At 39.2% G+C, this 24,164-nt stretch overlaps 1 protein-coding gene across 2 annotated transcripts; it reads left to right on the plus strand.

Annotated features, from left to right (window-relative positions):
* Nucleotides 1–2,519: 2,519 nt before the first annotated feature.
* PRMT9 (protein arginine methyltransferase 9) lies at nucleotides 2,520–23,904 on the plus strand. 2 transcript variants are annotated; one of them, XM_056361308.1, is made up of 14 exons: nucleotides 2,520–2,603; nucleotides 3,001–3,048; nucleotides 3,628–3,840; nucleotides 4,376–4,524; nucleotides 5,841–6,077; nucleotides 6,645–6,812; nucleotides 8,705–8,807; nucleotides 9,978–10,084; nucleotides 13,944–14,136; nucleotides 17,699–17,882; nucleotides 19,894–20,605; nucleotides 22,667–22,820; nucleotides 23,252–23,374; nucleotides 23,593–23,904. In XM_056361308.1, the coding sequence occupies exons 3-14, from the start codon at nucleotides 3,655–3,657 to the stop codon at nucleotides 23,806–23,808; spliced, it is 2,532 nt and encodes an 843-aa protein (XP_056217283.1). In that variant the 5' UTR covers nucleotides 2,520–2,603; nucleotides 3,001–3,048; nucleotides 3,628–3,654; the 3' UTR covers nucleotides 23,809–23,904. The 2 variants fall into 2 exon arrangements, with proteins under 2 accessions (XP_056217283.1, XP_056217292.1); XM_056361317.1 differs by having other exon boundaries at nucleotides 2,595–2,707.
* The last annotated feature ends 260 nt before the right edge of the window (nucleotides 23,905–24,164 follow it).

The raw sequence follows: 24,164 nt of genomic DNA on the forward strand, positions 1-24,164 counted from the left end.
CATTAGGCTGCATCCTTCCTCTCCTCTTATCCATGAACAGTACTAACAAAAACAGACTAATCCCTGACCACCCATGATAGAGATGAAAGCTATTTATTCTACTGTCAACCAATTTGATGATTATTATGGTAATCATATATACAGCTGATAAGATGGGCACTCCCTTGTGGCATTCCTTTATAGCACAAGCTTTACCCAACAAATTATTTTAGTATGCAGCTGTATGCTTTTTCAGTGTTGCAAACATTATATTTTGTGGCCAATTTTTTTTCTAAAGTGTTCCATTAAAAAGTCGTGAGTATGAGATTAACAAATATCCTACCTAGCCTATGAACTGAACTGACTCCTACAAATACCAAGGATCTTACACTGCCAGCTTTTAGTAATCTTCTCCCACAAATAGGTCAAAATAGCACACAGTACTACCTGATTTACACTCAAAAATAGGCACTATAAAGTATTTACGCTATCCATCTGGCATTTGCTCTGACAGAAAAAAAAATAGAGCTGAAAAAGTCTGGAGAATCATTGAGCTACCAAAATAATGGCTCATTACAATATTTGGTACAGTCCAGCTCTTGTTACACCTCACTGTCCATGAGTGATAAGTATTCCTCCTCCCCATCCCACTGGTGCTAATATTTTCTTTTTCCCCATACCATCATCCTCTAGCTAGGAAGCATCATTAAGAAAAATTCAGAGAACCTTTTTCCCCATCTGTAACTAATTTAAAGTTCATAGCTTTTTTTTTCAAAACTGGAGGAAGGTTTGAGTGCTTGTTGATACCATTTGATTTAATAAGATATGACATCATCCTTTACAGCTCAGTTCATATATAAAATATTTGATACTTTCTGATGCAAATATTTGCACATCCTCGTGGACTTCATTTAGCCCAAGTGGTTTTATTAGTTCTTATGTTTGTCTAGTGCGTCTTTATCTGTTCATACTAGTGTCCTTCAGGTTGCCTGTTCTCGGGTTTTTGGCTTTGGGTGTCACTTCTCTCAAAACGTTTGTAGACTTCCCCTCTCATAATATTTTAAAGTAGTAATTAAGTTTGCTGTGGATTACAGTTTAACTGCCACTGTGTTTCATTTAGGCTCATATTCCCCCTCCAGATGTACTATTTTCTTGTTCAAAATCTTGGCCTGACATTTTAAAGTGGTACTCATTTGTTTCTCAAAATTGAAGGCAGATACAATATTCACAGCTGTAAAAGCCTGGTAGAGCTGCATTCATGCTTCAGTGAAGGAAAGTAAAGATGAACAGCTTCCAAACATTTCATAATTAGTAAACAATGCTATGGGCTGTTCTTGTTCTTGTCCCAGAAGTAGGGCAAGACCAAATGAACTCTTGCCTTGTCTAAAAAAGATCTACACTCTGGGGCCCTGCATGTGTTTGCTCCCCAATGTAGGCAGCCTGCCAGGCTCCACACAGAAGGAAGGTAAGTGTATCATCATAGGCATGGGAGGGAGCGAGATAGGGGACTGGGGCAGTGGAGCAAAGCTCTGAATTTTGCTCCTTGTACTTTCTATACCGCAGAGCAAAGTTGTTAGTCAAAGGCCCAAGACACCTAGGATTTGTTTGACTTAAAACCAGGCAGTGTGAATGTTGTCTTCAACTGTCATTCTTGGGACTTGCCAACAGCGAAATTAAATTTTAGGAAGACCATAACTACGGGGCAGTCATAGGCAGGGTCTGCACAGCATGCAGTTCTTACACTACATCTGTAACTACATCAGCATTTAAGGTGGTAGTTCTTACTTCCAGAGTACATCTGAACAGCATGAGATGGCAAGGGACTGGATTTAGCATCACTGTGAATCACTTCCAGTCCTGCATTCATATGAGCTGAATTACCAGCTTTAGAAGATTAGATGTGGATGGAGAAAGAACACAGGCAATGAAAATACCTTTATTCCATGTGTATATATAAATATGGAAAAAAGGTAAATAGTTTCTAGTCAATCCACTGTATTTCACATGAGAATAAGCTAAACTAGCATTAAAAAACCAAATCTTTTATAGTTTCGTCTGTACTTTTCTCAAACCCTTTTACTTACCAATAAAATTAAAATTATGAATTTTATTTCAGTCACGTAGTGCTTCCTTCCTATCACCTTTCAAGGCATTAGCTTTTCTGTAGTACTAGTTTCTGGCATTCTTCTTTTTTTCTTGGTTGTTAAACGCGTAATCTTCATCTTCAGTCATTCCTTTACGGAAATAAAAAATGAATGTCTACACCCTGAAGTCGTAGGGGGGGGGGGGGGGGGGGCGGGGGGGATGGGGGAACTTCAGGAATCTCTCGTCACAAACGTAATAGAAATAACAATCAAGCAAAGTGGGTTTTTTTAACCTTGCTGTGCGCAATCCCGCGCTACATTTGACGGCTCTTGAAGGCGGCCGTTAAGGAGCCGCGCTGGCAGGAGCAGTCACCCGGCAGCGGCCGAGGGCTCCGCCGATTCCCTCAGGACCGCCCGCCAGCAGCGCGGGAAGGCGGCGGCGGCGGCTCGCTCGCGCCCTCTGCGCATGCGTGATGACACCTGCCCGACACTAAGATGGCGGCGGCCGGGTGCGCGGGAGCGCCGTTCCGTGCGGAGCAGGTGATGGCCCCGGCGGGCTGGCCCGGCCGCAGGGGAACCCCTCCGTCATCCTGCTCCGCTGCTTTCCCTGCGCCTGGGCAGTGGCCCTGAGTCTCGCCCCGCGGGTGGGGCAGTGCCTGGCGGTAGCGCGGCCTGCGAGGCGTGCCGGTGGGGGCCGGCGCCCTCCGCCTTCCTGTACCCCCGGGCCCGCAGATCCATAGGGCCGTGCGGGCTGGTACGGCTGCCCATGGCTTTGCGTGCCCGTGTGTGCGTTACTGGTGCTCACTTGAGGCATGGGCGATGTTTGGTGGTTTTTTTAAGAAAAAAAAAAAGGGGGGGGGAAGGGGCGGGAAGCGCCTGTTTGTGGTGGTGCTGTGTTTCTTGTAGGCCCTCACCGTGTAACCTTTGCTTTCTTCAGCTCTAGGATACATCTGCAAGTCCTGAAGGCGGCGTTGGGCCCTCTTACGTAAGCATTGAAAGTTAAAGTGGTAACCATGGCGGTTATAAAAGCGTGCATGTCCGTTCTGATAACTGACGTTTTCTTAAGGGGAAAAACAGTCATGTTGCCATGTGTACAATAAACCGTGAGCTTGTTAGGTCTTTTTTTCTGGGAGTGTTTGCTTTATGAAAGTAGCAGTGTTGAAGCAAAAAAGCTTTAACATGCAGATTTACTGGTTGATTATGAAACTTGGGAGTGCATGAACTTTAAGTGTGTAAAACTGTTTGGTCAGAGACGTGCTGAAATATGTATTATAGAAATTTTAAATTTTAAAAAGTGAAGTGTAACCTGTTTCCAGCACTTGGTCAAACATAAATGTGATGTGTGCTTGACTTGAATGGTGAACACTGACTTTAAAGTTCCTGGAATTATCGGTGGCATAAGGATGAGCATGTTTTTGAATGCTTAGAATTTTGAGGGAGGGTGTTTTTACTAATGCCAGCTAAAATTAAAACGTTTAATCTGTCAGCTTTTTGCGCAACCTTTCTGGTCTATAGTATACATTTTTTGATTATAAATACGTATTATGTTGGTTTTTTTTTTTAGGAAGAGCAAGTATTTACACCCCTCAGAATGCCCAACTCCAACGCTAAATTTCATTGTAACCACAGAGGTGGTCGGGAAGCTGGCAGACGGGAGTTGGTTTCCAGGTCTTTGCAGAGTGCTCAGCATTGCCTGGAGGACCAGGATTTTGGAACTGCATATGCACATTATCTGCTAGTACTAAATCTAGCTCCTGAGTTAAAAACTAGTGTCAAGGTAAGTACTGTTTGAATTGCTTGAAACAATTTTATTTACTGTATTCCTCTTGAGGCTTTGTGACATTTTGTGCTTCTGATTTGTTCTGTGTAACTGATTTTCCTATTCAGTCTTCAAAGCCGAAAATGGTAATAATGGAGATGGCCAGTAACTTGTTTAATAAGATCTGTGTGCCTATGATAAGGGAATTGATAGACTTTCTTTTAGTCTGTGTGTCAAGTAAGTTTAATAAAAATAGGGCCTTGTTAGTATTGGCTTGTAATATTGCATGCATTAATATACATGCAGGCTCTTGTATACACTGGGTGATGATACTGTCTGTGTGGATATCTGAGAGCTTATTTCTGCTTCTTCAAGTGAATCATCTAACTTGGGATGACAGCAAATAATTGTACGCTGCTGCTTAGGGAAGTGAGGGTGTTCACTTGCATGTCAGGATAACTCTAGAAGTTTTCAGGGCTCAGTTCCCTACTTTGGTTTTCAGGGCTCGGTTCCCTACTACCAGCAACTCAGTGGTATGCATTTTATTTTCTAGGAAACGTTTCAGTTCACTCTTTTTAAATGGGCAGAAGAGCTAGATTCTCTGGCACGGATTCAAGATCTGTTTAACTGTTACGAACAAGCACTTGAACTGTATCCAAATGATGAAGTGATATGTAATAGTATGGGAGAACATCTTTTCAGGTTTGTAGTAACGTATATTCAGTTTTTGTAAGGTTCGCATTTGGTATTGTATGTTAATAAGTCCCAGTTCAGTAGAGCACATAAAATGTGCTTAAAAAAAGTAAATGCAAGCATATACCTAATGCTGTATAGTATGTACTGTTGAACTACAAATCTGCTTGTCAGCTTAAAGCAGTCAATGCTAAAATAAATGTTGATAGTCACAGCAAAGGCCAAAAAAAAAAAGTCTTACTAAAGTAAAAACTTAAAAGTAAATGCACTGCCTCCAAATATTTTCTTACAATTTATTAAGGAATTACTGAAAAAAAACCAAAAAAAACCCAACCCAAACAACACCAAAGTTGTGTTAACTATTGTGGTAAATGTACAATTTTCGGAGTTCCTCCTTTTTTTCCTGTTAGATGTCTGAGAACTACTGCCTTTGAATACTGTCTTTTAATTCGGGTCCTTCTTGAGATCATGTGTAACAGACCTTTGAAGTGAAGAAGCTGGTCATGTATACTGTACTGTGTAGGGCTCTTTTTAAATAGTCTGAGCTTATGCTTATATTTATTAGTGTAAAGCCTTCTTTTCCTGCTTTCTCCAAACAATGCAAAACATGGTGCTTTGCTCAGGGTTCTAATTTCAGTTCCAGTCTTAAAATTCTTATAAGACTGGAAATTTAAGATTGAAATCGTAGCTCGTGGATCCAGATATTTTTAATTAGGTTTGCTTTTGTGATTAGTTTGGCTTTTTTGTTTTTAGGAACAACTCTCTTAGCATTGTATTAAAATGTATGTGTTTCTTGCATTTCATCAATTTTTGGTGTGATTTGAGAATATGCTATAGGTATCATAAAAACTTACTTCTAGTTCACAATTCACTTTCAGAATTGCCACTTAATGCAAGCGCTGGCAACACAGAATTGGGTTGGTTTACAGTATGTTCCAGTTAAATACGTTGAAGTGGTTTTGGGGTTTGTAGCATTCTCTGTGCTGAAAAATCTGCGAGAATGGATTGCAGAGTTGTGGCTGTCATATTGTTGCAGCAGGTTCTTGTAAAACCTGTTCTGGTTTGTGAAAGGATGTAGTGGATGAAGACTGGTGCACACAATGGTATTTTTCAATTACCTTTGTATTTTAAAGTGATTTGATGTAGAGCTGTAAATCATTCTTTTTCATAAGGTAATATTAATGTTTTCAAAGACAATCTTTCTAACTAATGCAAAATATTTCCGCTGTCTTTTAATTGATATTAGACCTCTTTACAGACCTGCGGATATTTATATGTACTTGGCAGCTGAATGCATGCTTCCTATTTGTCATTTTTACTAATAGAATGGGCTTTAGAGATGAAGCAGCTGGATACTTTCATAAAGCAGTGAAGCTTAACCCAGACTTTGCTGATGCAAAGGAGAATTTTTACCGCGTTGCAAACTGGCTTGTGGAACGCTGGCATTTCATCATGCTCAACGATACCAAGAGGAACCTTACTTACCTGAAAGCAATTGAGAATGCTGTCTACTCAGGGTGCAAATCTGTCCTTGATATAGGAACAGGAACCGGAATTTTGAGGTGTGTCATAAGTGCATGTTTAATATGAACTTAATAGAAACATACTGGTTGTCTAACAAAATTTGGTTGCTAGTGAAAAAAATAGTTTACTTTCATGACTTTATTGAGACAAAACTTAAGGAAGAAAACAAAGCTTTCAGAAGTCAGTGAGTTTAGAGGTTAGTGTTTGGTCGTATTTTTTGAACCCTTTTTTTATTACTTGTTGCAGATGCTTTTTGTGCCAGTAACTGCTATATAAACAATTATTCATGTTGGTTTTGGAGTTGCAATGTCATGTGTCCTGTCTTTTAAGTACTGGGTGGATTTAGCATAGCTGGAGGAGTATTCTTATGCTAGGGTTTGGGGGTTTTTTTGTGATAGTGTACCAAGAGGATATAAATTTCTCCTGTGTGAACACTGATACTGCAGAAATTAGTTCACTTAATGATGATTTTTAGACTTGAACTGTTTTCTTTAGAAATATGAAGCAGACATGGAAATCGAACTTAAAACTCAGTATCTTGTCATGCTTTACCCAAAATGATTGAAACTGAAGGGAAAACCTCTGATCTGATTCTTGTTTTTCAGTATGTTTGCAAAAAAGGCAGGAGCATCTTCTGTCTATGCCTGTGAATTATCAAAAACCATGTATGAACTTGCCTGTGACGTGGTGGCAGCAAATGACATGGAAAGAGAGATCAAACTTTTGCATCTGAAGTCACTTGATATAGAAATCCCAAAGCACATACCTGAAAGGTACGTTGTTGCGTTCTGTTGTGATACTATTTTTAATTTGCTCTTAATTTCAAGAAAATAGAAAATACCCTGTGATTTAAATAGGAAATAACTTTGCCTGGGATACTACCTATAACGTGAGGAGGTTCTCCGTATGTTTTGTTTTTATAGAGCAGTGCAAAATGATAACATGCTCTTTACATCACACTGGTAGATCAGCAGTGTCATAAATGAAGGCATTTACATCTTTGATGATGGGAGCTTTGGGGCATATAAAATTATATTGCAGCAATAGGAAAAGAGAAATTAGGTTACTACATCATGAAAGTGATTTTAACACACTTTCATACCTAACAACTTGTGGCTCACTTCTGTGGCCCACGAATAGGATGTAATAGGGCCTGCAAAGGAGCACTTTCTGGGACATACGAGACCCCTGCAACACCATGTCAACTTCTGCATTTGTCAGAGAGACTGGAAATGGCAGATTGACTGCCTCTTCTGATCAGGGAGTGAGGGAAAACCTCCCCTCCTCTCTGCCCCTTAAGGAGTGCTACTGTGTTTGCAGGTGAGAAGGTGCTACCTGGTGTGCATGGGTTCCTGGTGGCTGGGCTGACTCTAGCTGTCAATGTCAGCACCCTGCCATGGGAGGGATCCATAGGGCTTCTGATGTGATAGAGAGCCTAGAGCGTGGCTTTAGATAGTGGAGTAAAATTCAGTGGAAGGGTATTGCAATTTGTCCTGTGGGAATAGGTTTGGACTGAGCTTTTTGTTTGTATATACGCATCTGCTCACCTGCTTGTATAGCAGAGATCTGTGGGCTTTGGAAAATGAAGTAGCTTATTTTTCAAGTATTCAATAACATCTTCTAAAGCACAGGAAGAGCTACTGTGACAAATCAGCAGCTTGGAATTGCTCTTGGCAAACTGGAATTTGATCAGCATGACAGCTTTCAGTATATGTGATGGAGGCTTTTTATGCTACCCTGCTTCTCCTTGCTTGCTATCCCATTCAGCAGAGGTTTTTCAGGAGGCTCTGGAATTTTTAGCGCACACAAAATCTGAGGGGACTTTTGTTTTGGTATATGCAATGGACTGGTTTATCACTTCACCTCACTGCTACTCGGGATGCAGATTAAACATGGGAAGGAAATAATCCATTTCACTCTTAACTACTACTTTATTAAATGGTATCTGGTGATGGTACAGGTTTATAATCTGAAATGATGAAGCTCCCATGGTTTAGCATGCCAGTCCAGCCTTGTCTAGTTGTGGCAGCTGAGCTACAGTAACTGGTCATATGTGTCCTCCTAATTGTATATGATGAGTTACTGTATGTCACGTGTCAGGAATGAATTGTTACTGTTCTGGAAATGGCTTCTCTTATGCTGTGTGTTTTTTGGGTTAAATCCAAAGGAATTTAACATTGTAGGGTCCATTAGTCTGCATAGTAATTTTACTGTGCTTTGATTATAGTTCTGGGGTGGGTTTTTTTTTAATTCCTTTTGAATACACACAGACACACATGGATACATACTCTTGCATAAAATTCAGACAAACCATGTATTTTGCAGTATTATTGGCTGTATGCCCAGGCTGAAACATCTTCCTGTTTTGGCTAGATACTTCCCACACAATTTATTTATAAAATGTTGAACAAGAAGCTTTATGGCAAACTCTTGATCAATATTTATTCTCTTTTATCTGCGTCTTGAGTAACTTCTACCAACAATTCAAAATGTGTCATCTGCTGGAAGAATTAAATTGCCCATCTGTATTGAAACTTCAGAGCACTGGTAAAAATTTCAGTTTGAGCTTACATTGGTATGGTGGGTTTTTTTTCTTTAGAAGAAAGAATGTTAACAGGAGTGTGTGTTATACATTCTATTTCACGGTGTTCTTTTTCTTATTTAGAGTTTCCTTGGTAGTCACAGAAACGGTTGATGCTGGATTATTTGGAGAAGGAATTGTGGAGAGCTTGATACACGCTTGGGAACATCTACTTTTAGAACCAAAGGTAGGTGCTGTGGTATGTATAAACAGGTTTCCTGTTTTGTTTGATATGTATTAGTGCATGCGTGTGTACTCACAGACATATGTGAATGAGGAATAACTATCTTCTAATTTTCCTACCAATTTAAATTTTTTAAATGAGTGATCTGGGTATGTTGGATGAATTTGATTTAGTGAAAGGCAATGAGACAGCTGCATAAGGCATACTTCTGTGACTTCGTGTTCTGAGTAGACAGGTACTTGCAATGCATGTTTCCCTGATGTAACCTTACATCATACACTCCTACATCATACGCTCTTGATCACAATTCATTCCTTTTTTCCACACATACTCCCCTGTTTTTCCCCACTACCTTTGTAAGTGACACCAAAAGGGTTTGTGGGTGTTTTAAAGGCACTGTTTTCCTGCAAGCTTGATTGCAACTCTGTCATTTTGAGATACCCAACTAGCAGCAGAAAGTCATGCCAGTCTAAGCAGGAAATACTGAGTTACGGTAAAATTATTTCTCATCTTAACACTAAGGAGTAGTCAACTGTTATCTGATAAATATGCCATGTTCTTATGCTCTTCATTTATTTTTGCCAACTTTAAACGTTTTTTTAGAAGACTGAACAATTCCACTGGATCTGTGATTTTACTTAATGTATGCTAAAATACAAAATACATGAAGCAAAGTAATATGACAGGGAGTCTTATATAGGTTAACCTCTGTTAGGTCTTAGGAAATAGAAGGACTTTGCTCTTACTTTGATGTGGCCTTGATTCCAGTTAATTTAAAAAAAGAAGTCTTATCTGGCTGAAACCTTTTGTATTGTATTGGACTGAAACTGATGACCTCTAGTGTTAAGTATAGGAATGACGCATAAAGGAAAGGCCCTCAAATGTTACAGTGTATTCTAACCGAATACAAATTAAAAAACACTTTTAGAGTTACATAGAGGAAGTAGTAGACTGAAAAGTAAAGCTGATGCATGGATATATTAAAGTGCAGTATTTAAGAAACTCCTTTAATGGTTAACTGGAATGACAAAGACCGGGCTATACTAGTCACTAAGAACTCACTGATGTTTTCACTTTAATCCTGAATAGCTCATTAATATGTAACCTAGGCTTTGCAGTAACGATAGAAATAGGTTACTGTCTCACTGCATGTTGTTGTTCATGATTTCACAGCCTAAAAATCGAGATGTCCATACTGGAGACTATGGCAGAGTTATTCCTGCAAGTGCTACGATATTTGGGATGGCAGTGGAGTGCAAAGAGATACGTAGGCATCACAGGTATGTTTAAACTCCAGCACAGTTTGAACCCATATTTGTTACTTGGGAAGAGAAACCAGTGGCTTAAATTGAGGACTTTTCATTTACTGTCGCTTTATTTTTTGAATGGTTGGTTATCTGTTTCACTAAACAGATTTCTGCTCTTGCCCTCCCCACCACTTTTCCAGGCTCCCCCACCCTCCACCCCAGTTTTGTGGTTCAGACATTTTGGATCACTTAATCAGAAACTCTTGATTTTCAGTTATGCAGAATTACATGCCTCTATCACATACTAAAGAAATTTAATTCCTTAATAGTAAAATTATTTCTCAATTTTTCTATTGGAGATTCTTAGATTGACATGTGGCCTTTATCCTTATTTTGTATTTTTTATGATCTGCTCCATACCTTGCTGCTGGATTTTACCCTTTTAAAAGATGAGGACAGGATTTTGTAAAGCCTAAGTGTTAATAACTCCACCTAACATTGTCCTTCTGAATATGTGCCTTGCCTAATTCTGAACTAGCATACAGTAGGCTTTCTTTGCTGAGACCACTTCTGACTCTGTATCAATTACTTTCATACTCGTTTTTGTTCTTGTCTTCTAGAACAGCATCCCTTTATGGAGACAGTCTCTGTCTGAGAGGTTTGGATTTGGTGTATTTTGTTTAGGATTAATCTTAACTGCAAATAAAAGAAAACACTAACTTTTACAGGAGCTTCAGTGTACTGGATGAAAAATAGCCAGGCTGCATCAGTGATTTTTCTAATGCAGAGCTGGACAATGGCCAGAAAGAGACAGAAGTTCCCATAGTAAATAGTCATAGAAGAACTATTTTTCTAGGAGAATTTAATTATTCGTTAATCAGAAGATAGGTTTTTGCCTTGAAACATTGTATTGACTGTTCCTTACAAAATGGAAACAGGATGAAAGTTAATGTGTGGTTAACTTTTTGGATTGTTGAATTAACGATTTATTCTAATAGTGCAGCTTAAGGTCAGGTGGCTAGCAGGACTGAAATGATTGCCACAAATTAATTCTATGCTCTAGGAAGAAGAATATCACTTCTAAATTTTCTGCCTTTATAGTTTGAGATTCCTTTTTGCTCCGGTAAGAATACCTGTCTTAAGTCTATTTCAACAAGTACTGTTAAGATTTATGTAAAACACTTGCTTATTCTCATATTTAAACGATTCAGATCTCTTTGAATTATTCTGATGGACATGTGTCCATGTTTCCTTCAGTGTTTTCAAGATCTACAGCAAAACTTTGGGGCTTGGATATGTTTTTTTGAGCAGGATGCCTAATGAAATAGCATTGTGAAAGTACTCTCTTCTCATGCTTTTTTAATGATTTAGTAGTTTGTCTTGTACAATTAATGCAACTTTTCTTTGAGCTTTTCCTCATTATTTAAGTTGTTTTTTGAGAGGTTATAAGTAAGTAGATGTAGAGCCCAGAAATCTGTGAATACCTGTGGGGTTTCTTCCCTGAATATATTTAAAATTGTGCTTTAATCTGTCATCAAACACTGATTCATCTTGCTGAGGAAGGGAATTGCCTTTTCCTCCAGTCTTGCATATCACAGTTACCTGTGTCTGATCTTCTGCCTTGTATTCTGACCCTTTGTTTTAGCAGTTTTAAGTTAACGCTTCATTTCATGTGCTCTGCTTGTTTTTAGGATTATTTTTTTTCCAAGGATGTAGTGGAATTTAGATAAATCATACCAGTTTACTTATAATTCTTCTTCTGGTGCATGTGACAAAAAGTTTTGTGCTGGTTTACCCCTTATTGTAGTTTCGTTACTTGATGTTTTAGTGATAATTGTGATGCTTCTTTACTATAGCTAGTGCTGCTTATACCCATTGCTCATCTTCCCTAGAAGGACTGTAGGACCAAACTCTGTTGTGGTATTATGTTGTTTGGTGGGGTTTTTTTATGGTTAGCTTTACTTTTTCCTGAAGTCATTGCTCTATCTTTGAAGTGATTGTTCTGCATCCATATGAAATGTGTTTACTTTCAGAAGGACAAATGAACTGACAAATCTGTAAGCAGACTTGATTCCTACTAAGAATAAATCTAGACTTCCACAAAACTCTTTAAGATCCTAGAGTATACTACATACTGTTTTTCAAGTTTGAACTGCATGTCTTTCAAGAGTTATATATAACAGTAAGACAGTATTCTAAGAGAACATAGGTCTGCTCCATTAGTGCATCTATATTTAAACCCATATTCTGACATATTTTATTCAAAATGATAATTTACTAATTTAAGTGACTGTAAGAATTGCAGGTTTCAGGGGTCTTTTTTTAATGTTTAATTTTTAGTCAGTTAGGCCCCAGAAAGAGAGGCAATAAAGTGGCTCTACATCTGTGTGTGTGCATTGAAGCCAGAAAGATTCATGATAATGAATAATAACAACTTGCTGACCTCTTCCACAATACAGGCTTCGTACAGCTGCTGTTCCATTTTAGTTGTAGTATTTATTTTAAAATAATACATGGATTCAGTTCCAAATGAAGAAGAGTACATTCTCATGCGTGTTGTTGAAATATCTAAGTTACTTCTCTGAGCAGGTGAGAGGATTGTAATTGTTGGTAATGGTGTATTTTCTAGTGTTTATTGTGAAGGACTTGCTGCTTTGTGCTTGCTATACATCACATACACTTATATTGCTAGCCAATCTGCTCCAAAGATGGAGTTAGATTATTTTTTTTGTGTTTTAGCTACGTATAATGGTCAAAATATATTTGCCTAAGAAGCCAGGTTATGACAAAAAGTAGCTTACTTGGTTCTGTGATTGGGAGCTTCAAGGAGATGACTGTATCTGATGAAAATATTGTCACACAGTTTGTCTAGGCATACTTAGCTGTAGGGAGGGACAGCAGGTTCCTGAGAAAATGATTCAGAATTAAAAATAGTTCTAGAAATAAAAATATAATTAGTTTACATTTGAACTTTTGAGTGCTAGATCTCACTATAAGAATGTAGATCTGTTTGATAGCTGTCACTGAAATGGGAAGGACTGGCTTCTTCACAGTCAAATGTACTTCTTCAGAATAATCTACTGTAGCTTGTGCAAGATTAGTCTTATTTAACTTTCTGATTTGTACTTTGAAAATGAGAATATATCTTAAGTCCTCAAACCTGACATGGACAGCATTCAAGTAATTGTTTTAAAGCAGTTAAAGCATTTTTTCTTCTTTGAAGATTTTCATATAATGTTGTTTCTGGAAACCTAATTGATAATCTCTCTCACAAGAGAGAATGTGTCTATTTTGAATGTTCAAAGCCTTTTCCACAAGAAGTCAATGCTGGGATTTTCTTTGCAGCTACGTAACTATGAAAAGTGCCTTACTCTGCATAGATTGTGTTGGATAAGTATATAGAGGTACTGCAAAATGAAAGTTTTATGTCAAAGAGACTCCAAAAACGCATTTTCCTGTAGTGTATCTATCTTTGACTATCCTGTTCACCTGAAACACCTTCATTATCTGTCTAATGCAGAAGCAAGCTTTATTTGTTTGTATTATCACAGGGTATATTATTCTTTCTAGTGCTCTGTCAGGACTCAGTGAGTTGTGCTTAAGGTGGCAAAAAGTCTGTGGCCTTTGACAAAGGACGTAGTGGGCTTCTCAGTTTAGTGGCAGTATTCAGTTCTGATTCTTGAGAGTGATGTGCATTTTCAATGCTTTAGGGCTGCTCTGAACATAACAAACCACCCTCCCAGAATTGTTTTGCTATTTTTTTTTTTCAGTTGTTCTATTCTTACACTCTGATAGTTTAAAAGTATTCAGCAAGCCTGGGAAGAATTTCCTTTGGGTTTTTTTGTCAAATTATTTGAAGTTTCATTTCTTCCCTTTTTTTCTTTACCCCTAGAGTGGGAATGCAAGAAGTTGCTGGTGTGTGCTTGTCGAATTCAGTGCAGTTCTTTAGTCCAACATACACTTCTGCTGGTTCAGAGGAAACTGTTGAACCTTACACCACTGAGAAGCTCAGTCGTATTCCTGGAGGTTACGTACCTCTGACAGAACCCTGTCAAATAATGACAGTAGATTTCAACAATCTGCAGGTAATGATTTTTTTTTTTAATGTCCTTTATAAGTAGTCTATTTATAAATAATGAGTCTCCCATATCTTTCTTGCTTTCTGGGTTCAATTTCAGAACAGTTCACAAAAGCAAAGTTGGCAGGGCTGCACTGAAATCCTCTGGTGGTTTTGATGCTTGTCTGGTTGTGTGCTGGTGTGATCATATGATAGTCTATGAGTTTTTGAAGGGTGGGAGCGGTGGGGTTGTTTGTTGTAGTTTAGGGAGCTAAACTAGCTCACTATAGGATGAAACAACTGCCAGCCTCAGTACAGGGAGGAGGAGGAAGAATGCAATAGACCCTCTTAAATGATTTATGTAGTTGTGGAGCTGACTTTAGTTTATTCCTCAAATTCAGAGCCTTCAAATGGCTATTAAAGACAAAAGAAAAAGGATTTATTTTACATCTGGCGTAAAAATGTCTAAGTGTTGATGGGTAAGTGTAAAAGAGAAGTGAGATGAAGAAATTATCTTGTCCTATTCAACCATTTTGATTCCACCCTTCAGCTCCTTTTGGTATCTTAAGATATTTCTGTTATATGGCATTCTAAAATATGGTAGCATTATTTTGTGTATCTTGCACAAAATACATTTGTATGTGTGTACTAAATAGGCCTGAACTGTAAGGCAAGAACCTCGGCCACTTGCAGCTGAGCACACTAAAAAGATGATATATCTGATCTTTGGTTTTTTTTTTTGCTCATTGACCTGTGGTGAGGAGTTAGCATTGAGTCAGAGCTTAAAATAGATTCTGTTGTATAAATGAAATTACTCTTGGCGACTGCTGGCCAGGAATTGCAGTGTTTCTGAATCAATAGCTTTTCCTAGTTGGCTTGTCTGATACCCTGAGATAAAAAATGAAATAAGACAAAGCTCTTCAGTATATTACTGGGGGTGATCTCGGTGTCACCTGGTGTTACTTCTGCTTCTAGCATCAATAACAAACTATTACGCTCATCTGAGACATGCCTATTCTTAAGCATCTGCCTGTTGGCATACATGTAAAGATAATTTTAAAGTGTTCCTTTTATACTGTGTTTCAGAACTGCTCCTTTCGAAGTTTCAATTAGACTAATGTAGTGTTCCTGTCATGAAATGGGAAGATACCATAAGTAAAGGGAAGGAATGCAGTTAGTTTATGTGGAAGCATTGGTTTGTTGTTACTTTGTCACTGCGCAAATACGGCAGTTCTAGATACTGGTAGGTTACTTTCAGTCTAGGTTTTTTTGTGGAACTTTATTTATTTACTTTTGTTATGACAACACCCGAATGTTCAATCAGTGCAGCTAAAAAAGAAAAAAGAATTATCTGTGCTCCTGTTGGAATAAAATAAATCTTATACTTACAAACACTAGGAGAATTACCTACTAAAGATTGAAATCCAGATAAGTCATTTAGCACTAGTTAAGTGATTTCAAAGACCTATTTTCTAAATTTGTATTTCAAAGAATGAGAGGCATGTTATATCTATTCTTCTTGTACTAACTATCCAGAACTAAAATGACAGAACTGAGGAACAGACATAAAATATGGTACAACAGTGTTTCTTAAATAGGAGTCTTCAAAGACATCAGTACTGATCAGAAATAATTATAGCAAGTCAAAATTAAAAGAAAAAAAAGCAGTTGAGTTGTGCTGATTACTTTATTACTGCTAATATTAGGAGCAGCAGTTCAGTTCCTCCCAGGCAGGGGAACAAAATGTGGCTATAATTACAGGCTGCAGACATTGCATCTAGCCAGGTACTACCTGTATGCATGTTTGTTGGCAGCAGATCAGTGCCACTGGGAGTGGAAGTGAGTGTTTACCTCAGCAGCCAATAATTAAAGCTCAGTCTCCCTTTTAGGCCCTAAGGGAACTGTGCTTTTGCCAACAATTACAGATTCTATTTCTCATGGGAAGCTACTGTATGGAATATTTGAGAAATTCTGGATCAAGACATAAGAAATTCGGGAACTGTAGTTTTTCTGTAGTTTTTCCTTCTATTTGTAGTCCCGTTTACTTTTTCTTAATGCAAGTTACCTTTTTCACATTCAGAGGATATGTGTGGCATAGCATGATTTTGGGTTTTTACTGCCTATTCCTGCATCATTGCTTTATTTTCTTTGCTGTCTCTTTAACTACATTAGTTGATAAATTGCCTTCCTAATATGCTAGAGCTCTTTGAGTCCGTAATTGTCATAAATAATAGAAACAGGTTTATGCAGTGGACAAATGTGAAGAATAAATGTGGCATAAGCAGCATGGTAGAGAGCAGGGAAGACTGAAATAACTGCCTTCAAGTGTGTTTTTAAGTGCTGTGGGCCACAAGATAGGGATGTAATGTTACAGTTACTAGAACCAGTGGATGAGAACCTTGGGCCTGCTGCTTTTACAGAGTAATTAGGAAGAATATTTTTAATATCAAATACACTTCTAAACAGCTATAACTTCCCAGAAACTGAGAAACAGATGCATACTTGTGCTCTTAACGGCCTTGCTTCAAGGGGGTTGTTGCCAGCAAAGCTTCAATTTACTCTTCGCTCCAGTTGAGGATGTACAAAAAATAGTTAACAGCAAAGCACTTTTGATTGAAGAGCAGTGAGATCTTATTATGAACTTTGTTAGCATCCAGTAATTTTAACACATACATTGTTCAGCTACCTTTCAATTGTGAGAAGAGGGGTAGACCAGCTGTTGGAGAATACCAAATGAGAATGAAGAGGGAAAAATAAAAAAAATGCATTATGCGAGAGCTACCCACGTTCTTAGGGTGGAACTGTTCCTTTGCCCTGTGGCTCAAAACTTAGAGAGGATGAATGTTTACATAAGCAGATCTGGAAGCTGATAAATGCCTAGGAATGCTGTTACTAAGCAGAATGGTTGTGACTGAGACAATCTTTGGTCCCTAGTGCTTGACCTCCTTTTAATTGTTTTATGCCAGAATTGTCTAATTGGAGAATTTATAACCTGATGTCTTCAGGAGAGATCTTAGTTCTTATCAGTAGTGAAATACTCTGTGCCTGATATTTTGCACAAAGCCTATAGCCCAGGTAGCAGAGAAAATATCGTCAATGATGTGTGACTTTGGTTTTGTAATGATTTTGCTGAACCTCTGTTTGAGCAAATTTAGTGCTTACATACAGTATTTCTAGAATTGATTTAACACAGGTTTTAAGTGAAGGATATGCCTAAGCATTGGCCTGAATCTAGCCCAAAAGACTGGCTCAGTTTTTATTACTTCTCATATGACAAGCCTTGCCAGTCTAAAGCCTTTCTTGCAGTTTTCAGTGTATGTTCTTAGATGTAGGCATGGTTGTTTTAATGGCTGATGGATGCAGGTTGGTCATATGGGTAATTGCATTTGCATGTGGGAACACAAGTCCATGTGCTAGTGAGTACTAATGATAATAGGTATTGTAGTGGCTTGTTAATTTCAGGTTTCTGTTGGGTGTCCTTATGGATAGGTGCAGAAATTTGGGTAACTTTGTATAATTTTTTTTATCATTATTTATGGAAAGAAACTGTTACACAATTATTTTTTTTCCCCTCTTTCTATTCTGGTCAGGAACTGAAAAGCCTTGCATCTAGAAAGCCCTGGAAGCTCAGTCTGCCGGTCACTGAAGGAGGAATACTAGATGCTGTTGTGGTGTGGTTTGTATTACAGCTCGATGATGAGCATGCTCTGTCTACAAGTCCCAGTGAGGAAACATGTTGGGAACAGGCAGTCTATCCTGTGCAGGGCCTCCTTGGTATGTCCTGTGGATTTTCTTGTTGTGGTATATTAGCTTGGTTTTATTTTGATTTTGAGCTAGTTAGGTTATTTCAGAGATTAGGAAGTGGCAGCAAATACGATTAGAAGTTCAATAGCAGGTAGCTGTGAGATGGCTCCCAATTGTGTTTCTGGATCTGTAGTCCACAGTCCCTGCATTGAGGCTTGTTCATGGGACTCTGTTATGAAGTAGATAAGGGATCTGCTTAGAATCAGGGACAACGCTTTTCCTTAAGTTGGGGGGGGTTTCTAAACTGAATTAAATGCATTGTGGAGCAACTCCAAAAAGTGGGGCTACTGACTGGCTCTACCTAGTCAAGATACAACTTGCAAAAAGGAAGTGGGGGAGGTGATGTAGGAATTTCTAGCTGCTGCTGCCACAAAACTAAACATTCCCACATACCACTCACCCCCATTTTGGACTCCAGTACTGTTCCGCACACACCGTGGCAGTGTCGTTTCCAGCAGCCTCTACTCTTCATCTATCCATTTTCCATTGTCCTGTTTTAGAATCTTAGAATATCTTGAGGTGGAAGGAGCCCGTAAGTATCGTTGAGTCCAACTCCCTACTCCTTGTGGGACTACCTAAAACTAAAGCACGTGATTAAGAGCATTGTTGCTGTGCTTGGTGCTGTGATCACTTCCTTGGGAATTCTGGTCCAGTGACTGCCCACCCTCAGTAAACAACCTTTTCCTAAGGTCCAGTCTGAATTTCCCCGATGCAGCTTTGTACCATCCCTTTCCGTTGCCCCCACTCTGAGGAAGTTGTAGACTGTGATGAGGTCACCCCTCAGCCTTCTCCAAGCTGAACAAATGAAGTGACCTCAGCTGCTCCTTATGAGTCTTGCCCTCAAAGAGTTTTACCATCTTGGTCATCCTTCTGTGGACATACTCTTCACAGTTTGATGTCCTTCTCATATTGAGGTGTCCAAACCTGCACACAGTACCAGAGGTAGGGCCACACCAGTGCAGTGTGGAGTGGGACAGTTGCCTCCGTTGACTGGCTAGCCGGGCTGTGCTTGATGCTGTCCAGGACACAGATGGCCCTTTTTGCTGTCAGGATACACTGTTGACTCATACTCAGTTTGCCATTCACCCAGACCCCCAGGTCTCTTTCTGTGGGGCTGCTTTCCAGCCTCTCACCCTCCAAATGGTACGTATAACCAGGATTAACTCGTCCTAGGTGGGGAATCTGGTGCTCGCTCTTGTGAAATTTCATGCGGTTGCTAGTTGCCCTGCTCTCTAGTCTATCCAGATCTCTCTGTAAGGCCTCTCTACCCTCGGGTTAGTCCACAGCTGCTCCTAATTTAGTATCGATAGACAGTAGGGGCAGCTGTGCCACGGACAGGTTCAGCTGAAAGTGTAGAGGGGAGATACAGACTACATTGCTATTGATAGAAATGGTTGTCAAACTACAGCATTTTTTATTTTGAAATTCTGGTCTGTATCAGTGGATTTACTTTCTTAGCATACATAGAGAGTGTCTGAAGACCACCTTGACCTGTACACTGTAAATACTCCAGTAAAATTTATTTTGAATAAATTACCCTTTCTAAACCATAGCTGTTGTTTTCCATGTAACTACAAATTTACCTTCCTCTGGAGGTATTAAAGTGTAAATATTTAATATTTAGCATTTTAAAACAAAAGTGATTTCTTTACTAGTATGTCCTTTTTTTTTTCTGTTCTGCTGTTAACAGAACACTTAAAGTAGTGTTTATTTATCATGAAGAGGCTTATTTTGAGTATAAATGGAGTTTGCCTAGTGTGGGACAGTTTTAAGGCGAATTTTAATGCACAATCGCAGGTTTCAGCTTGTGGGCTACAGACAAGCAATTTTTTCATACACACAAGTAACAACTAAGGAGAAAATGAGATAATGGGGGTGTTGTGGGGTTGTTTGTTTTTTTTTTTTTAAGTACTGTATGTCTGCTTCGTTGCTGTTTTCAGTAAAGTAACTGATGTGACTTTTTTTGTGATGTTTTGCCAAGATTATTCTGTGAAGACTGGAGATACTGTGATGATGGAAGTTTGCTGCCAAGACTGCTACTTGAAGATCCAGAAAATTTCCTCTTTGACTTCAGAGTGTGAGATGGATTTCAGTGACAGAGATGACACACAGAGTTTGGGCAATGAGGCTGAATTATGTAATGCTCTGGCTGGTCTTCAAACAACTAGCGAACAGGATGGCAACGGTCAAGTATGTGTATTGGAATCCACAGAAATAGCCCTGCTGAACAACATACCATACCATGAATGCTTTAAAGCTGCTATGGGCAAAGTGCTGCTGTCGTTAAATCCAAGTAAGGACTTGCAGTCAATGGATGTCGATGGACATGGCAGTGGGATGAACCTCCAAGAGAATCAAAACAAGAGCTTTCTAGATGTGGCTTCTGATCCTTTGTACATTTTGGATGTGTCTGAAGGCTTCTCCATCCTGCCAATTATAGCTGGCAAACTTGGACCAGTTAGAACCTACAGTTCTGTTGAGAAAGAACAGCATCAGGCAGCACTTAATGTAATTTCAGAAGCTAACCATTTCCCTAAGGAAACATTAGAGTTTTGGCTCAGCCACTTAGAAGATGAAAGTGTGGTGTTACAGAGACCCAAATCAGACAAGTTGTGGAGTATTATTATTTTGGATGTTATAGAGACATCAGGTTTAATCCAGCAGGAGGTGATGGAAAAGGCTGCAATATCCAGGTACTGTATAAACGGGCAAAAGTATTCCTAGGAATCTGAAATTACCTGAAAACTTCTAAAAATACTTCTAACTACAGAATTACTGTCATGTTGGTTCTGTAGAGCAGGAAAAGCATGGTTTTTGACTAGATTGAACCTTACAGAGTGTTATGAGCGTGATCATTGTATACATGTAAGTTTATAAAAAGTGTCAAGATTTCACTTTCATATATTACTTCATGTTTTGTGTGCAAGAATATGAATGGAAGGTCTTATTGCTTGTTCTGTCAGAAGTTCCCAGGATAGCCAGCATCTTAGTGATAACTGAGGTAGCTTCTTTTAGTGCAAGGTCACAAAAACCCAGATTCACATATGTGTCGGAACTGTGGTTGGAACAAACTGGTACTGCTAAAAGACAAACACATGGTGTTAGGCCAGCCATGGAGGCAGCAACGAAGTTATCCACGGCAGGAGGGATGGGAAGGAATGCAGCGAAAGAGAAATGAAATAATGGAAACGGGTAGCAAAAAAAGTAAATGTCAATCCCCTTTTGTGGGGCTAGGGAATCTTCTCTGTTCATCTCCATGCTTAGTGATGGCAGAATATTCCAGATGATTTATGTTCATTACATTTTCTATGTGTTTAATAAATCTTTAGATGACTTTTTTTTTTTTTGCTCTAAGAACAAATGGGAAATTACTCTGACTTTTGTCATTTGCAGACTCAAATCTGTTTGCATGAAAATACATTGAATAGTGCAGTGCTTAGCTACCCGATTGCTATGAAAAGAGGCCTGCTGTAGGAAAAGGAGACTTAAAACAATCTGTGGTGAACTGGAGATGTATAACATACTGAATGAAAGTTTCTGTTATATTGCTGCTCTCAGCAGTGGGATATTCTGTAGCAGAAGACCAAGCAAGGCTCAGGTATTTTTTTCAGGAAAAAAAATGCTGTCTCCTATATTGCTGTCAATTTTGGTTAAACGCTTAAAGAAGGGCAACTTAAATTCTCATCAGGTTTTGTTTCCCTGTCGCTGTCATAGAATCACAGAATCATTTGGGTTGGAAGGGACTTAAAGATCATCTAGTTCCTACACCCCTGCAGGCAGGGACACTTTCCGTTAGACCAGGTCACTCAAAACCACGTCCAACCTCAGCTTGAACACTTCCAAGGATGCCCAGCTTCTCTGGGCAACCTGTTAGTGTCTCGCCACACTCACAGTAAAGAATTTCTTCCTAATATCTACATCTACCCTCTTTCAGTCATAAGCCATTACCCCTTGTCCTATCACAACAGGCCCTACTAAAAAAGTTTTTATAAGCCCCTTTAGGTACTGGAAGGCTGCTATAAGGTCTCCTTGGAGCCTTCTCTTATCCAGGCCCAACAACCCCAACGGTCTCAGCCTATCTTCATAGGAGAGGTGCTCCAGTGGACCTCCTCTGGACTCATTCCAACAGCTCCATGTCCTTTGTATGTTGGGGGCCTCAGAGCTGAATGCAGCACTCCAGTTGGGGTCCCATGACAGTGGAGCAGAGCAGGAGAATAATCTCCTTTGACATGCTGATTGCACTTCTTTTGATGCAGCCCAGGTTTTGGTTGGCTTTCTGGGCTGCAAGCACACCATTATTGGGCCACGTTGAGCTTTTTGTCCACCAGCACCTCCTGAAGGCTGCTCTCAATCCCCTCTCTGCCCAGCCTGTATTTTCTGGGGGTTGCCTCGACCCAGGACTTCGCTGCCTACTTAACCAGTGCTCCCCAGCACTATGTACTTCCTGACTTTCTTTCATTAAGCATTTCTGCAAGTCCTCTGGTATTAAGTGCTGGGGCCATAAATAAAGCCCATCTTCAAGTGTTACTGTATCCAATAAGGATACTGAGAAGAGATTACTTAGTCCTAGTACTATTGACAGATTTTCTTTTTTTTGTACGATACAGCTGTCTGGCCAAATGTGATCAAACTCAAATGCTTCTGAGCACTTGACTGCAGAGGAGGAACTAGTGCGCCTTTCTTAAATGTACTTGATGACCTTTCATTCTTGTTGAATGGTATGCTTTAGAGGTGAAATCTCTCTCATTTTGCAGATGTTTACTTCACAGTGGAGGAAAGATTTTCCCACAGTATGTTTTGGTATATGGGATGCTTGTAGAATCGGAGTCTCTGTTGCTGGAGAGTGCTGTTCAAGGAACAGAACCAACTCTTGGGTTTAATGTAGCCCCTTTTATCAACCAGTTCAAGGTATGATGTTGGTGGGTGTCTTCCAGACATACTTCAAAACCCTGCAGCTGTCTAGCTGTTTTGTTTTGGTGTGAACTGCAAGGAAACTGAAGACCTCACAAGTTTTGTATTGTTCAATTTAGCATGAGAGGTTTATGTGACCAGACAGGGACCTAGATAAACTAAAATGGGTAATACTTGTTGTAAAACTGGTGGGGGAATCATCTGAGTAATAAGATGCAGTATTACTGTATAGAGGAGTGGCTGTGCTGTTACTACCTCTTTCATCACTTTGTATCCCAACAGTCACATTTCAGAAGGGATTAGAAGGGTGTATTTTGCATTTTGGCTGGCATTACAGTAATTACTAGAATCTTCTGCATTATAATTAAGTCTTCTAACTCTTCACTTTTTAATGGCTATTGATGTCTAAATATGTTATATACTCCTAGGTACCTGTTCGTGTGTATTTGGATCTCTCCACATTACCGTGTCTACCCTTGAGCAAGCCAGCAGAGCTTTTAAGGCTTGATCTCATGAACCCTCTGTTGAACAGCTCTAGCAGAGAAGTGAAGGTAAGTTGCATATATGTAAAGTTAGAGGTGCACTTAACTGCTGTTCTGCAGAGCTGCTCGTTAATTGCTCACCTTGGCTGAAAATTTCAATACAGAATTTACTTGTCTGCAAGTATCTGTGAAGTAGATTGAAATGGTGATGATGGAAAAAAAAACCTACTATATTTTCTTAGTTCTTTGAAAAGGGTTAACTGACTTAATATTTTAAATATTTTTAGGTACATATCTGTAAGTCTGGCCAAGTCACTGCAATTCCCTTCTGGTATCACATACATCTAGATGAAGACCATAGCTTGAACACATCTGATGAGTCCTCGCACTGGAAACAAGCTGCAGTTGTTCTTGATGAGCCCATCCAAGTTCAGGCTGGAGATGAGCTTGTGCTTGATGTTCAACACCATAAAAGCAACATTAGTATTACAGTTAAACGGTGAAGAATGTTGTGTACAACCTGATTTATGGTTAATTGCATATAGACTGTTCATAACATCACAGATGTTAACTTATATTAAATTCTAAATTTTATCTACTGATCCAGCAGGCTCTTGTGTTGCTTGAATTGTAAATACTTAAGGTCCACTGAGGGACTAAAACTTGCACTATTAAGGGTACTTTGCCAAGCAGTTGGGGAAGGTGCTGTCTACACTACAGCAAAAAACCTGGTTGCTACATATTGCAGCAATTAAGGCAGCAAGAGAAGTCTACTCCTACTGCTCTATCAGCTGTAGTAAGGAAAAAAGCATCCAGATGCTTCTGCCAGAAACAGCTGTGGCTGTTCAGGATACAGTCC

Source organism: Falco biarmicus, chromosome 1, assembly GCF_023638135.1.
Source record: "Falco biarmicus isolate bFalBia1 chromosome 1, bFalBia1.pri, whole genome shotgun sequence".
Taxonomy (NCBI): Eukaryota; Metazoa; Chordata; class Aves; order Falconiformes; family Falconidae; genus Falco; species Falco biarmicus.